The 15738-nt window shown below is 48.6% G+C and overlaps 8 protein-coding genes across 8 annotated transcripts; 5 read left to right on the forward strand and 3 right to left on the reverse strand.

Annotated features, from left to right (window-relative positions):
• Positions 1-544: 544 nt before the first annotated feature.
• Positions 545-1039, forward strand: VTN77DRAFT_7378 (uncharacterized protein; the record flags this gene model as incomplete). The annotated part of the gene is made up of 3 exons (XM_069423760.1): positions 545-669; positions 727-876; positions 931-1039. 3 exons carry the CDS (start codon positions 545-547, stop codon positions 1037-1039), a joined length of 384 nt encoding a protein of 127 aa, XP_069281184.1.
• Positions 1040-1060: 21 nt separating this feature from the next.
• VTN77DRAFT_7379 (uncharacterized protein) lies at positions 1061-1793 on the forward strand (the record flags this gene model as incomplete). Its single annotated transcript, XM_069423761.1, has 3 exons — positions 1061-1103; positions 1247-1325; positions 1394-1793. 3 exons carry the CDS (start codon positions 1061-1063, stop codon positions 1791-1793), a joined length of 522 nt encoding a protein of 173 aa, XP_069281185.1.
• A 1028-nt stretch (positions 1794-2821) lies between these two features.
• Positions 2822-4100, reverse strand: VTN77DRAFT_7380 (uncharacterized protein; the record flags this gene model as incomplete). The annotated part of the gene is made up of 4 exons (XM_069423763.1): positions 2822-3093; positions 3314-3376; positions 3449-3729; positions 3826-4100. The coding sequence occupies 4 exons, from the start codon at positions 4098-4100 to the stop codon at positions 2822-2824; spliced, it is 891 nt and encodes a 296-aa protein (XP_069281186.1).
• Positions 4101-4955: 855 nt separating this feature from the next.
• VTN77DRAFT_7381 (uncharacterized protein) lies at positions 4956-6170 on the reverse strand (the record flags this gene model as incomplete). Its single annotated transcript, XM_069423764.1, has 1 exon — positions 4956-6170. One exon carries the CDS (start codon positions 6168-6170, stop codon positions 4956-4958), a length of 1215 nt encoding a protein of 404 aa, XP_069281187.1.
• Positions 6171-6301: 131 nt separating this feature from the next.
• VTN77DRAFT_7382 (uncharacterized protein) lies at positions 6302-7108 on the reverse strand (the record flags this gene model as incomplete). Its single annotated transcript, XM_069423765.1, has 1 exon — positions 6302-7108. One exon carries the CDS (start codon positions 7106-7108, stop codon positions 6302-6304), a length of 807 nt encoding a protein of 268 aa, XP_069281188.1.
• A 903-nt stretch (positions 7109-8011) lies between these two features.
• On the forward strand, positions 8012-9015 carry VTN77DRAFT_7383 (uncharacterized protein; the record flags this gene model as incomplete). Its single annotated transcript, XM_069423766.1, has 2 exons — positions 8012-8056; positions 8137-9015. The coding sequence occupies 2 exons, from the start codon at positions 8012-8014 to the stop codon at positions 9013-9015; spliced, it is 924 nt and encodes a 307-aa protein (XP_069281189.1).
• Positions 9016-9707: 692 nt separating this feature from the next.
• VTN77DRAFT_7384 (uncharacterized protein) lies at positions 9708-10386 on the forward strand (the record flags this gene model as incomplete). Its single annotated transcript, XM_069423767.1, has 3 exons — positions 9708-9908; positions 9997-10294; positions 10370-10386. The coding sequence occupies 3 exons, from the start codon at positions 9708-9710 to the stop codon at positions 10384-10386; spliced, it is 516 nt and encodes a 171-aa protein (XP_069281190.1).
• A 1817-nt stretch (positions 10387-12203) lies between these two features.
• Positions 12204-14114, forward strand: VTN77DRAFT_7385 (uncharacterized protein; the record flags this gene model as incomplete). Its single annotated transcript, XM_069423768.1, has 4 exons — positions 12204-12735; positions 12785-12904; positions 12966-13212; positions 13268-14114. The coding sequence occupies 4 exons, from the start codon at positions 12204-12206 to the stop codon at positions 14112-14114; spliced, it is 1746 nt and encodes a 581-aa protein (XP_069281191.1).
• Positions 14115-15738: the final 1624 nt, after the last annotated feature.

Raw genomic sequence — 15738 nt, forward strand, 5'->3', positions numbered from 1 at the left:
GCCACCTTCCTTTGAAAATAATAATACCACGATTGCTGTCAAACCGCTGCGACTTTTCTGCTCCCTCACAATGTGCGTTGAAGGGAAAACGGTGTGCAATAATTGCGATGAGATTAGCGGTCATTTGATGCAATGAAGATGTTGAATCCCCAAGCATTTGTTGTTTTGGCAGTTGGTATTCTGGCCGTTGGTGAGCAAAATCCGCTGGTTCAGCTTCGCCCCTTTGATCTGGCCGACCCTCGAAATCAGCTATCTCTGCCCAGGAATGTAATCCTGATCCGGCAATATGGTTTATCCACAGTCAAAAGCAGCTAGATGCGGCCTCCCAAGGTTGCACGACTTTGGTTGGGGACATCACGGTTGCAAATAACTATACCGGCTCCTTTGTTCTCAATGGCCTCACAAACATCACCGGGACCCTTGACGTGACAGCTGCAAATATTATAACGACCTTTAGTCCGACTACTCCCAATCTGACGTCGATCGAATTGCCTGATATACTGTATCTTGATATTCTACAGATTCAGCGCGTACCCGCATTGACATGGTGTCACTCCCAAAAGCGACTGCGATCACCTCAATAATCTCGAATGGCACGGCAACCGCAAGCTTCGATTTCCCGGCCTTAAGGGAAGCGGCAAGTATCGACATGGCAGGCAACTTTTCAAGGTAATCAATCCTCTATTCCTGATTATTGCTACTGCTGTAAATTAACACTCCACATAGCCTGAACTTTAGTCAGCTGGCCACTGTCAGCCAAAAGCTCGCGATTTGCAGTCAAGCGGGGTGCGGCATGGCATCAGGGCAACCACTCGGGCTCAGTTTCCCGTTGCTCCAGAATGCAAGTGGAATCAATCTTGTTGGATCTATCTCCAGGTTTGCCGCCCATTGTTTCAGGACTCTCTAATAATGTGCTAAACTTGGGACCAGTTTATCCATGCCTGTGCTGGCTGCTGCTGGATCGCCAGAAGGGCCTCAGCTATCCTGGTTGAGCCCTCTTCAACCGGGACTGACCATCAGCAAGATGGAAATCCGCTAAGTCTCAGCTTTCCTCAACTCAATGCTGTCAATCAGACATTATCCTTCACAGGGGATATTAACAGGTGCGTCCTGTCCCTGATTTGCAATCCGAGAAAGTTGTATCCACTAACATATACCTAACTTACCAGCGTCTCTCTCCCATCACTTACAAATACAAGCAACGCTCTCCCTTCACTTAGCAATCCAGGTGTAATTATTACAATAGATAGTTTTCTCCCTTTGAGCGTCAACTTTTCATCTCTTGTATATGCCTACACGATCAATTTAGAGGGAAATATCTCAGTGTGAGTTATCCTCTTCTTGTCTCCATCCTCCCTCTGATCGTGTAACTTATATGATTTTTTTTTCACAGTGCGGCCTTCCCAGTCCTCCAAAATGTGACCAGCATCAACATCAACACCTCTCTTCCCATCGACTGCAGTTCATTCGATGCAGCAAAAGCCCGAGCTTCAAAACACTATGATCCTGAGAGCGGCCTCTCATTTGGGCCGTTCGTGTGCTACAGTACTGTCGCAGCGATCAACCCGGGCCTTTCTGCAGGCGCCAAGGCTGGGATCGGGGTGGGTGTCAGTGTTGCAGTCATCGCAGCAGTCGCCTTGATTTGGTGGTGGTGGATGAAGAGGCGTCGGGGGAAGAGGAATATGGTGAAGCTGAGGTCTGATGGTCATGTATTACAGCCACGGACTATGGGAGAGACGAATGCACCCTCGGCAGATCATTCTGCTCTTGCGGAGGCGGCCAAGGACCGATGATCGGGGACGGAAGAACTCAGGAAGAGCACACTCCCGGCTGGAAATATGTTTCTTGTTGATACTAGTATCATCATCTTGGATAAAGGAGCCATTACCATGGTAATGTCTTTTTGGTCGAATGGCACTAGTGTTGACTGAGTTCTTCCCCTTTTCTGTGTTTTTATCCACTGTCCTATCCTAAGATCAGATCAACGAATTTCAAGAACCATGTAAGACTTAAACTGCACTGCGCCCTGGTTGAAGATGGTCGATCGTAGTGGAGCTAAAAAAAAAAAAAGGGAAGTCTTTATTATACCGTGATATTTTGTCGGCGTGCCAGGTATCTGTCTGAGCATCAAGGAATGACTTAAGTTGATTTTTAATGTACTGACTATGAGATAGAAAAAAAAAACGAATGAATGGTCTAATGGTCATTTCTAAGTACATGTACATCGTGGGCATATTTATGCCTAAAGGTTATGTACATGTACACAAAGAAAACATCTTAGTGAGTGAGCGTACCTCTTTTATCTCAACAAGACAAAAGAGATCTAGAACAGGTTTTGGGGGGATGGGTAACTACCGACATATTTCATAGATCCGGAGGAGGGTGTTTTGAGTTGAGCGCCCCAGATTGTTATTGCGGAAACTGTCTGCTCTAATTTCATTGACTATGTATCGAGAGAGCTGATAAATAAATGAACACTGTTCAGAAATGAAATGACCGAGAAAAGAAAAAAAAAAGAAAAGAAAAAGAAAAACAAAATTCCTTGCAATCGAATCTACCAGACGGTAGGCCCAAATGGACAGACACACCGGATCTGTTCCCAACTAATTTATTTACGGGCACGTCGATATGGATCCTGTATCCATACAACAACCAGGTCCGCCACCACAGGAACAACTCAGGTCGCTGACTGCTACAAACTGGTCGAAGGTTTTGCCATTCTTATCGACGAAATTCTGACAACCACAGAAACTAAAATTCGTTTTTTTTTTTGGATCAGCATGTTGCCCCGAAGAAAAAAAAAAGACCCTCAGGTTCCTCCTTACCTTGCGGTATCCCCATATCCCTCATAACCCATGTTGGCGAAGAATTCCTCCAGCGACCAGGTTCCGCTGGGGTCGCAGATGGGCAGGTTGAAGGTGCCGACCATGGGCCACAAGCCCCCGTTCAGGATGTCATCCACGGTCATTGCGAGAACCGTGTTGATGTTGTCCGGAGGAGGGACCGTGTAGTTGAAGCCGCCGGCGACGAAGGAGGAGTAACTGCTCTGGATGATGTCCGGGCCCGTAAATGGTAGTTGCCGGTGCCCAGAGACTTCGAGAACAGAGTTGGTCAGCCTTTAAGATTCGGCCCAGACTGGGGACTGAAACAATGGTCACGGGATGGAACTTATCGAATATCCTGGAGGATCAATGTAGGTTGCGATTATCTGGCTGGTTGGGTCTATGCTATCAATATCAAATGTCCGTTAGAAGCGTTGAATTCTCTCTCCAGGCGAAGGGGTGCTGAGATCCAGCTTATGCCTGCAAGTAACATCCGTAGCCTTGGCTGGTAAACGCCTTCAACGCAGGTGGGATGTCCGCTGCATTGTTGTTGACTATTTAACAGGTTCTGCATGTCAGTCTTGACTTGGGTTTCCGATGGAATGAATTAGGAACAGGGCACGTACAGTCATCCTCGCTCATTTCATAACAGTATAGAAATACGTTTGCCTGGTTCCAGCACAGATTCACCACCGCTGCATCGAGAACATCGAGATTCCAGTCCGTCACCTGACCTTGGGTGATTTTCGTCGCGTTAGCAGAACTCGTGAGGATCGGGATCTTTCTCTCATCCAGAAAGACGCCCTTTTCGAAAAGAGACACCATCGATTCGTTCCCCGCGTCGATGGTGTTCTCCCACAGATTGGTGTATATATTTTGGACCGAGTCCACCCAGTCATAGGCCGTTCTATTCAGTTTTATCAGATTCGGTGAGCTTTCTAAAGACTGGAATCTGGGCCAGAGCAAGTAGCTCGGCCATTGGCTTCCAGGATGGGAGACTTACATGCTTAAATTGGTGCCAGGAGTACTGGCGCTCCCTGCAAGTACATTAATCCCTTTGGTGATGGCTCCTGCAAAAAGGGCACTGGCAGCAGTAGCATAAATGTTACCGGTCAGTATTGTGCCTACTATGAGGAGCGTACTGATTGCGGTCAAAATTTCAATCCACATGAATGAGTTGTCTGGTAGCAGGGGAGGAGTGAACGTTCCGAGGATCTCTGTTACACGGGAACTGAAATTCCCTGGGATATCACCCAAAGCATTATATAAATCGCTCATGACCTAAAAAAAATTTTTTTTTGGTCTCTCTCTTAGATCCAGTTCCTATCAAGAGGAAAGAGTTGAAGATGAAAGAAATCAAGAGAAAGAACTTATGAAATTTAAGTTCACCAACAACACTATGACACAGTACTCCCATCCTGTGCCAGGCATGGTTAATACATAATTTGGCATAGAGCAATGATCATTGTTAAGCCTGCCGCAAGGAGCAACCTGCTGCCCAATTTGAAAAGGATTGGAGAAGTCGATCACAAAGTTCTTGTCCGTATAGTGGCTGAGCCAATTTTGAAGCTGAGTAGTGGCATCGACTGCATTCCAGATCATCTAATTCATTACTCCATCTATTTTGGCACCAATCAGTATTTTGTTTCGGATTCAGTAAAAAGGAAGCAAGGGAAATTTCCCACATTGTCCAACATTCTCACAGCTTGATTGAGGGTTCTAATTGGTCTCGTCAATAATCCCAGTAAACAGGGTTGTTGAGCATCCCAGGATTCCACTTAGGTTAGAATCTACTGTGCAAGTCGAATTCGGGCAGTATCTGTGGTTGCAAGCAAAGTAGCACAGTGCAGAGTAACTAGAATTGAGACCGGCAGCAGGGCAGCCATACACGTTGGTGACCAAGGGCTCTGGGTTCAGAGTGCCCGTTGCTGTACATGTACAGAGACCAGCAGGGCAGTATCCGTACTGGCAGCTGAATTGACACAGATCTTTGTAGTTGCCTTCCCCCGTGCCGGCAATACATGCGGTTGTCGGTGCAATTAGCGTGCATATGGGTAGAGTACCACCTTGTGTTGGCATTAAAGCTTTGCAAGCATCAGATATGGTACTTGCTGTACCCTGGAGGTCGACGGCCTAATTGGTCGTTCCGCTGAAGTTCAGTCCTTCGTACAGGTTGGTCTGCACCGCTTTGATGTTATCGTCCATGTACCCAACCCACTGCATATCGTCATACACGAGGATGTTCGAATAACTGTTGAGATCGATGTACGATATGGTACTTCCCAGCGTGGCATTGATGTAGTTGATCTCCGCATTAGCGAGATAGCCTGCCGTATCTGTGCAAGGCCCCGGATATGCACCCGATGAGGGACCGGTAAATGTGCACAACTCCGTATAGCAGCCGGCGGTGGTCATCTGGAACAAACACCCATAGCTAGTCACACCCACCACGACCATATTGGATGGTACGCCTGCCTTGGTAATCATAGACAGGGCGTTGATGGTTTCGGTCAGATTGACATCAGAATGGAGGCAATTTCCTAACGGATAGGAAGGGTCGGAAAATGCATTCCCGTAGTCCCACTGGCCGTGAAGATCGTAGGTCATGAAGATGATATAGTCCATGACCAGAGTGATGGCTGAAATGGGGAAGTACTGAAAGTACCAATATGACGCAGGCGCTGCGATTGATACGGTGGTTCCAGGGACCTTTGCCTGTAGGCTAATCTGCAGGTCATTTAGAAACAGGAAGTAGTTAAGACCATCGTTGGGACTTCCCAGGGGGATGCCAGGGATGTCTGGTTCACCAGGATATTCCCAGTCAAAATCCACCCTGTCCAGGCCGTACTGCTGCACAAATGCAACAATATTCGAGATCAATGTGCTGCAGTTGGCTGATGTCACCGCTTGACGGAAGATGTCATAGGTTGAAGGATCGGTCGAGAATGCCCATCTACTAAAGGACAGAATCTGCTTGAACCCGGTCAAGGAGATGAAGCTGTTGAACTGATCCGAGATGCCCGTGATGTTCACTTGGAAGTCTGGTGTAATCGCTGCAAATGCAAGGTGGACATGAGTATAGCCGCTGTCCGCGATCGATGAGACGGAACTGCTCAGGCAGGGACGAGATGAATCGTAGGCTTCAAAGTAAGCCACCTTCATGAATTCTGATGGAGGGCCCGACTCCACAATATCGGTACCACAGTTCGAGATACAGCCATTGGTCCCTACAGCGGCAGTTCCGGGTGCCCCCGTGGGAGACTGGCTGATCGTGCAGAACTCAGAAGTAGTACCGCACTGGCCCCAAATATCACAGCAGGCATAGGCGGCGAGCCCGTGCTCAAGCATATATTGTTGCCAGCCTGTAAGTCGCTGCAGCCCATCCAGCCCCAAGTGTTGTTATTGTAGCTCTTGAGGTTGGCAACAGTGAGGCTGTATGTGGCTGCTCCGTCATATGCAGTGATGCAACTGCCGTTTCTTCATGTCTGCACGGCGCTCTGCACAAAGGCGAGGTCGGCATTCGCATTGGCAATAACCCCGAGCGCGTATCGAGCACTGCGACCATCCCCTCCGCAGAGCTGAACGAGGAGGCTGTCTGAGATGCCCTTGCTCTGCACTTGACTGATGAACTGTTGGAGCACTGAGGTCGTGATACCCTGCCATTGGATCTGAGAGCCCGCATAAACACCGACTGCCGCCTGTCCCGAGTACGTAAAGGCAATTGTCTCATTGCAGCTGGCCTCCCGACCCAGATAACTCTCAATCTGCTGAAAGGCGGCTACGACATCCGTGACCGATCCGGTGTCACTCGAGTCCAGCCAGGCCATCTGCAGAGAGGCAGAAACTTGCTGTGTCTGGGCCTTGTCCTTGGTAAGGGGACAAGATCCATCATTCTTGGCGGGAGTATTGACACCATTGGCAGTGCAAGACCGGATGCTTTTATGGGTATCGGGGTCATCAAGCGCATTGTAGAGGGCAAAATCGAGAAGCATGGTTTGATTGCACCATGCAAGACGATCCATATTGTGATAGACGGTCCAGTTGCTGGGATTGCTTCCGCTGTCGCTGCAGCTTGCGGGACATGGGTTCCTGACGGAGGTGAGGAGAGCCGGGTTCGACTGGAGGACACCGTTGGCGGATAGCGTCGGCGTTGTTGCGCTGGAGGTCCTGGTCCTGGTCGAGATGGGATGTAGTGCGAGCCAGGAGTCGAATTCGCTGGCTGCCACAATGGCTGGCCCGATCAAAGAGGCCAGCACCGTCACGGCGACCCGTGAAGGGAGCTGCATTGTGGGCTAGTTGGGAAAGAGAACGAACGGACGGACGGACAGACGGACGAACCAGGGGATGTTGGAATTCATGAATTGCATGCTGGAAAACAAACGGCTCGAATGCTCTATAGTCTCTGTACGGTGTACTCCGTAGTGTAGTGTACTGTATGTACATACATACAAATAGTCTAATTACAGACCAAGTGCAGTACAAATAGGGATATTAGAAAGGGAATGTTGGACCAGGGAGAGGTAGATAGTTTATATAGTTTTTCTCGGCCTAGTGGGAGACTTGAAGCCCTGAAAACGCTCTATATGGAATCGCTTAGGCAGTGGAAGGAGGAGAGCTGGGAGAGCGGAGTAGGCGGGAGAAGGGGTTCGGCTCGGCGGCCTGGGCAGCTGACCAATCAGGAGGCTCAGAGAGCTCGCCAGTCTTCTACAGTTTTGAATTTCTGTCAATAAAGCGACGGGGACGGCGCTTAACCAAAAATGGTTATATCACATGATCACTAAACTTCATCTGGTAACTCCCCAACTTACAGTTTACCTAGGTACTGGTATATCAGCACGGGTCTGGCCAATCATCCGGCCGAGAGTAGGTCGGCTGCTGCGGGTATTGCGGCCCGCAGAACCATCGACGTCATTGGCATTGTTATTTCCGTCTCCGCTCTGGAAGAGATAAGAAGATTCCGCTGTATTTATGAGTATTTATAATAATGAAGAATCCCTAGACATTCTTTATCCTGCCTTTTTTCTGTCTACATCCCATCGTTTTAATTGAATATCCAGGGGAGCTTCGACGCTCTTTGCGCGTTCATTCTATACCGGTACATATCTACAAACAACAGCTTACCCCGCAGACCCCTCTCGGTCGAAAAGAACACAACAAATTGGTTCAACATCCAACGCACTCCACACAAAATGGCTCCGCAGCTGGCATGGATCGGATTGGGGAACATGGGACGGGTACGTGAGTTGACACAGTTGCAAGCAAGCGTTGATCCTTGCGGGGTAAAGTAATACCTGACTAACTCAGAGCCTTCCAGGGCATGTGCAAGAACATCGTCCAGAAAGCGTCCCTGACCTCTCCTCTGATCCTCTACAACCGCACTACAGCTCGTGCCACCGCCCTCTCTGAATCGCTGGGCACCGACAAGACCAAGGTCGCTACCACCATCGCGGAGGCCGTGCAGCCAGCCTCGATAATCTTCATCTGCCTCGGCGATGACGCCGCCGTCGAACAGACCATCCAGGCCGCACTCGACACCGGCGATGTCACGGGCAAGCTGTTCGTCGACTGCTCGACCATCCACCCGGACACGACCCGCAAGATCAACGAGACGCTGCGCGCGCGGGGGGCTTCCTTCGTCGCGTGTCCTGTCTTTGGAGCACCGGCGTTTGCAGACGCCGGCACGCTGATCTGCGTGCCGGCTGGCCCCAAGGAGGACGTGGAGAAGATGAAGCCGTACACGACGGGCGTGATTGCGCGCGCCAACATCGACTTCAGCGGCGAGGAGGTCGGTAAGGCGTCGATGATGAAGCTGCTGGGCAACTCCTTCATCCTGAGTTTCGTTGAGACGCTGGGCGAGGGCATGGTGCTGGCCGAGAAGACGGGTCTGGGCGTCGAGCCATTGAAGCAGTGGCTCGAGCTGATGTTCCCGGGCGCGCTGCCGAAGTATGCAGTTCGCATGGAGAGCGGAGACTACTACCAGCGCGAGGAGCCGCTGTTTGCGGTTGACCTCGCGCGGAAGGACGCGCGACATGTCATGAATCTGGCCAAGGAAGCCGGCATGCGGCTGAAGAGCGTCGAGATTGCGGACTCATACCTGAAGGAGGTCAAGGAGCATGCCGGCGCCAAGGGCGATATTGCGGCCATGTACGGTGCGATCCGGAAAGAGTCGGGTCTGACATACGAGAACCAGTAGGCTTGATGAGAGTTGCACGATAGAGCTATACATAGATATAAAGTAGATAGATACAGCAAATACATAAATGTGCCCATTTATTTCCATTCTAGGGATTTGGAGATAGCAAGATGTAGTCCTAAAGACTTACTTTGCTTACTTCACTATCGTAAGGAAGCCCGTTTTGTGTTTGTCTTTACCAATTTTCGTAAGAAGAAAGCATTTTAAGTGAATCATGGATTATCGCCAGACAGGACACATGAGCGGAAGCATTGTTCCAAACTTCGGCAACTTTGGTAACTCATTCTCAATTATTATTTTAGGAATATTTTTATTATTTTACTATATCTGCTCCTTTAACTATATTTCAACTGATCTGATTGGCTTAGCACATGCTTGCATCTACGAAAGCAAAAGCAAAAGCGAGACAATCAGGTAAACAAACCCGAAGACAGCATGCGAGACGCACCCACTCCATAGCCAACAATCGTCTGGTTCGCATCAAATACGTGTTCGCCAGCGACAGCGGAATAGCCCGGCTTGAATCATTGTCGACCTTCTAGAGCATAGGTGTCATGGAGACTGCCAGCAACACAGCCTGGAGAAGCAGGTTGGAGGACTTACAACAAGAGAGATGGCCCCCCTACAGGATTGAAACTATCTTCTTGTTTACCAGTTCTGATTCGCAGCTACCATCATATTACTTACCAAGCATGTCTATGCTGATCGGGAAAGCCGTTCAAGGCGTCACTGCGGGCATTGGCCTCGTCTCTGAAGGCGTCACGGCTCGAAAGGCTTGCAGAAGTGGCGAAGGACCAGCAGCTGAATCATCACATCAACCTGCGTACAATGAAGACATACTTCACGATAATGACGATGAACGCGAATGGGAGCTAGACCAAGCGCAGGACGAGGTTGTCGGGGGCCCTCCTGAGCTTCTGCCCACCCAAGACACATCGCAACTGGCCGATACGTTTCTCCAAAAACATGCTCTTCCACCAGAACCTTCAGCCTCTACTCTACCGAAACTACCCTAATCCAGTTGTCCTTCCGCAGCGCCGGCCAAAGGACCACTCCCACGGGTTTATACGAGCCTACGCGCCTGATCTCGCCGCGTTTGGTATCGACCAGGCGTTGTTCCTCAACTTTCTCGACACGTTCAACGCCGCCAGCACGGCGTCTCCGTGGCTCAATGCCATCAACCTCGCATCGAGCGGGACCATGTTCCTTCCCCATGGAATTTTCATATCAGTGTCGATCGCGATTCAGATCACGACGCAGATTGCCATTGAGGTGCAAGGTCTACCTGATGATCATCAACATGCCAACAGAGGAAGAGATGTCGGATGCTCAGGAGGCTGACTGCTGCTGCTAGGCGGTAGGCGGAGATGATATACTGCCTTTATTTTTTTTCCCCCCTGAAAATTCAATCAGAACATTTGAGACATTTTAGATATGGACTAGAGACTGAATATAGACCCAATACACCCAACATGAGAATGAAATATTCATGAATACCATCCTCCTCTCTCCTTACTGTCCATCTATGTTCGACGCTTAATTAAAGAAAATAAAATTCACATCAGTATCAGGTAGCCGTAGTAACAGTCCCGAACTCATTCCTGTCTTATGCTGCTTGACTGATCACTTGCAATATTTCTGTAGGTAGAAAGGTGTGACAACATTCCTTGCAACGTTTCCAAGTTAGTTAATTAAGCCAGGTGACCTCAAGAGAGGTTGCACGTGTTTGTCTGCGATCAGCTGACTAGGTGCAGAGTACAGTAAGTACAATGAACGCAATCATAATAGCGGAAGATGAGATAAAAAAATTATGTACTGTACTTGGTAGCTACCTACTTAGGTAGGTAATACAGATTTAAGAGAAACTAACCTTTTCTTACAGTCCTAGTGTCAGGTGGGTGCAACCATCATAGTCATTATTACTACCTACATTACTTGAGAGTACCCTGTCAGAGTACCCCGTACTCCGTACGGAGTATGTCGAGGTGAAATTCATATTTTGATGCCTGGCTCCGGTTAGCTATGGTCTGTGCAGTAGCTAGCTACTACGACGTCGTAACAAATTGTTTCGTCTATTGACTACCACTGACAGGGGGGAAGATCCTTCGGAGTTTAATTATTATTTTTCATGATTTAAGCAAGCATGCGCTCTCTCAATCAATCAATCTAGCAGTCTGCTTAGTAAAATCAACAAGCTCGCCTTCTCAGCCATATATGATAACATCACTAGATGCACTGCTCTGTTGCACAGAAGGTTGGTATTATTAGTTAGGTTTGGTGATATTTATAGTCTTGAGTTGATATTGAAACTGTACGAACACGCCAATCAAAATCAAAATTAGACGAAGAAGCAAGGGCTTTCGGCAGCTAGTGAATTCCCGAGTCTTAGCTAGTGGATAAAGCACAGACGCGACACCGTCCAAGAATATTATTCTTTGTTCGTTAACCTGGTTACCATTGTTTAATACACGACTTGATAAGGGTTCTTGTGTCGGCCCAACTACCGAGTACGAAATACGACCAGACCAGGATTTAATTAAATATGTGATCGACATGTCCATTGGTGTAACCCTTGACTTGCACGTCCAGCCTGTTGATCTTGGTGGCTACAGTGGCGTTCAAGATCAGCACTTTGTATGGGGTACACGTTTCCAGGGTATTCTTAGTAATGTGGCAGCCTTACGGGAGGCTTTGCGTGGCAAGCCACGTCCGCGCCATATACTGGACTACGTAAGAACATACCAATTGCGAGGAGAAATGGACGCGACTAACTGACTAACGTTCAGAGCACTGGCCATGCCGTGCGCTGTGCACCCGGGGAGTACTGGGGTACCGTATGGTCCGAGGTGGTAACTAGAACTTACTTCCGCTCCAGTATTTCCGAAAATGGAAAAAAAGAGGCGATCGGGATCGGACTTAGCGGCACAGTAGTGTTGGAACGGTTCAGGAGAGGATCGGCATTGGGCTGCATCTCCACAATATTGAGTATATTGATGCCTTGCGATCGATTTTATGAGTTGTAACTTGTGCGTCTGGTGAGAGATTCGTATATATACAGCTGCATCATGCTGTCTGATCCTCCTTTTCTTCTCAGACATCCGCCAGAACTTCCGACTACCATGAACAATTGAAATAGATCCCTCGATCCTCCTTTCCAATTGAACACTCGAATTAGCTCTCTTCTCACCATGCGACCTCACATACTTGCTACGTCCGCCTTCGCGGCACTCCTCTCAACCAGTCACAGCTTCCAAATCCCATCCTACGTCCACTGTCCTCCTCTCGGGCCCGTCCTGCCTCCTCCATCCGACCCCTCGCAGAACGAGGCCGTCCAGACAGCGGTGTTTGCCATCACAGCTGCATTTCAGAACCTGACGTCCGGACTGAACGATACGGCCATCTCCATCGGCGTCACCTCCATCCACGAGGACACCCCCCTGCTCGATCTCCACTGGACTCCACCATCGCGCAATCCCAATGGCACAGACAAGGTGGACCGCGACACCATTTACCGCGTCGGAAGCATCTCCAAGACCTACACCGTCCTCGCGCTGCTGCAGCTGGCCGACAAGATCCAATGGACCGATCCGGTGACCAAGTATGTCCCTGAACTGCGGGATCTGTACAGCAGTGAAGACACGTCGGCTGTGACGGCGGTGGATTGGGACGAAGTCACTATCGAAGCGCTCGCTTCGCATCTGGGCGATATCCCAGCAAACTGTAAGCCTGACTCTTTTTGACCATTGTGCTCGACTGATTGAGGTGATAGTTGGCTTCGATCTGGGCAACGAACCAAAACCCTGGTCCAAGTATGGACTGCCCGTCCTCAACTCGAGCCAGGTATCAGGATGTGGCGGAGAGCCTGACGAGGCCGGTTGCACTCGTCAGAGTAAGTATTCTCAATACACTATCTTACCATATCCTGTCGTCAAGGCAATGCTAATTGACAGCCTTCTTCGCCAAATTCGGCCGCCGCCATCCCGTCTACGCCCCCTGGACCACGCCCGTCTACTCCAACATGGGCTTTGCCATTCTGGGCTTCGTCATCGAATCCGTGACCAACCAGACATACGAGGAAGTCATCAACCAGGCGGTCCTCTCGCCTCTCAACTTGACCCGCACCAGCGTCAGCACGCCGACGGACAAGAATGTCGTCGAGGCGACCTGGTTTGGATCCGATCTGGGGATTGAGATTCCGTACGTCTCTCTATATTCTGTGAAATAAATGATAGGTGATACTGACAGTGCAAAGCTCTGGCGGCTACTACGCTAGTACAAGCGACCTCCTCGCCTTCGGGTCAGCAATCCTCAACTCGCGACTCTTGACCCCCGCGCAGACGCGTCGCTGGCTGAAGCCACTCACCCATACCTCCTCTCTGGGCATCTCGGTCGGCGCGCCGTGGGAGATCGCCCGAGGAGTGAGCCTGACAGCGGACAACCGCACGATTGACATCTACACCAAGAGCGGGATGATTGGTGAATACGTGGGGATCCTGGCCCTCATCCCGGACTACGATCTCGTGCTCACCTTTCTGTCGGCGGGCTCGAGCGCGTCGTATGGGGTCGTCTACCCGGCCGTCACGCAGATCCTGCAGGCGCTGCTCCCAGCAGTCGAACAGGCCGGCAAGGCCGAAGCCAACAGCACGTTTGCCGGCACGTACCAGCTGAAAAGCAGCAACACGAGCATCACCATCTCCGTCGACGACAACGGGCCCGGTCTGAAGGTCTCCGACTGGTTCACCGACGGCGACAGTATGGGAGAGAATTGGCCCGTCATTTCAGCTCCAGCGGGGACGCAGCCCGGCAGCCCGATGCCTGGCGCAGGCGTTGGGGTCAGGTTGTATCCAACGAACCTGCAAGCCGGCAACAAGCAAGCATGGCGCGCCGTCTTTGACACCGTCTCGTCCGCCGCCGAGGCCGCGGCAGAGGATGCGCAGCTGTTCTTCCCGCAGGGCACCTGCCTCAGCTGGTCGTCGATCGACTCGACGACCTACGGGCTGAACGGGCTGGATGATTTTGTGTTCAATATGGACGAGACAAGCGGGCAGGCGAGCAGCGTGACGTTGCGAGGGTTGAGGAAGACGCTGGTGAGGGTGTAGTCAGCAGATTATGGACTACGGTGTATGAGTTATGACCCTGGTAAGATTGCATATGGCGGCGTTATGCTTGTTTATCTGAGCAATTGGATTTGTATCTATGGCGGCATTTTTTGATATGAATTGCTTGTCTTCTCATGATTTACTCATGACCCAATTGATCGATTGATTATATTCTAGTCTGATATTTTTAGCTGCTAGTTATGAATGAACAGAAGATATCAATACTGTCAGTACTATAAATAGAATCCTTATAACAAATACAAAAGGTTTCAATAAGATGAATTCGATTAACTCCGCTATTATTTGGGCTTATAATCAGTGGGTCTTCATTGATTTATTGATTCTCATTATTTTTGACCTTCCCTAATCATTGCCTTTTTTTTTCAGTCATTTCAGCTAGGAGTCATAACTGTTATGTGCAATGCATTTATTATGTTCATTGTTTTTGCCGATGATAAATATAAGCAGAGCTATATATAGACATAAGATTGGGAATGATGAATGCATGACTGGATGCCCAATCAAATTGAATCGAAAAAAAAAAACGTCTATTGAATCAATAGATGTTTTGCTTTACTTTACTCTGTTCTATTATGTGCTGTTCCATGGCACCTGTTATTCTCTTTTTTTTTTTCCTTTTTTCCCCCCTTAATAACAAAACTAAAAGCCTTGTATGCTTCATAGTCCATACTGACCGATAAATAAGCTCATTCAAACTGTATAGTATAGTAATTAAATTTGAGAACAATACGGGACCACCGTGGTTTCGAAAGACCATTGATCAACGGTTATGATATTCTTTTCAACTGTTTTACCATGACAAATATGCTATAAAATGTTAGATTTTTAAGAACCATTAATTAAGAGAAATGCTGAATCCTAGGAAGTAAGGGTTAACCACAGCCTTTAGTTATAGATAGTTTAGACAGCCTAGTTGTTCGATTAGATACTTTTTAGATAGAGCAACAAAAAGAAATTCGTCTTTCTTCCTAAAAAGGAGAACCGTCAGATGCTTGTTATAAGTTGTATAGTTTGAATCCAGCGTCAGGCAGGAAAAAGAAATAGTTCTAATTATAAGAGAAGTAGTTATTTTTGCATGAACGATCTGTTTTCTCTCATAAACATCAGATCTTTTAATATAAATGGTTTAGGAAAGAGACTTATTTCGATGATGAATTTTTTTTTCTATGGTTGATAAGCCCTTGATCAACAGTTTTTCAAAACCCTGGTGGTGCTGTATGGGAATATCAGTTATCACTTTGCTTTTCTTTTTTTTTTTCCTTTGCAATAATCTACAATCAAATCGATACTACTGTAACTCATGAAGAATGTCACATACACATACTCTAATTGCCAACCTGCACTTCTATGTGTTGATCTACCCCGTAATCTGGGCCTAACTAAACAACCCACGAATCAGTCATCTGGCCGACAGAAAGGACCAATGATTCTCAGGCTAGAGGCTAAATATTAATGGCCCAGAAATACCTATAACTTTTAGCCTGCTTGTCAGCAAACTCATTCAACTCATGTGAAAAAGCATTTCACATATCACTGATAAGATCCAGAGCCATGCCTGTGAACAGATGGCTATCTAACTATCATAGGCCCAGGAGATGTGTGA

This window comes from Rasamsonia byssochlamydoides (genome assembly GCF_041956645.1).
Source record: "Rasamsonia byssochlamydoides strain NRRL 3658 unplaced genomic scaffold VTN77scaffold_6, whole genome shotgun sequence".
Taxonomy (NCBI): Eukaryota; Fungi; Ascomycota; class Eurotiomycetes; order Eurotiales; family Trichocomaceae; genus Rasamsonia; species Rasamsonia byssochlamydoides.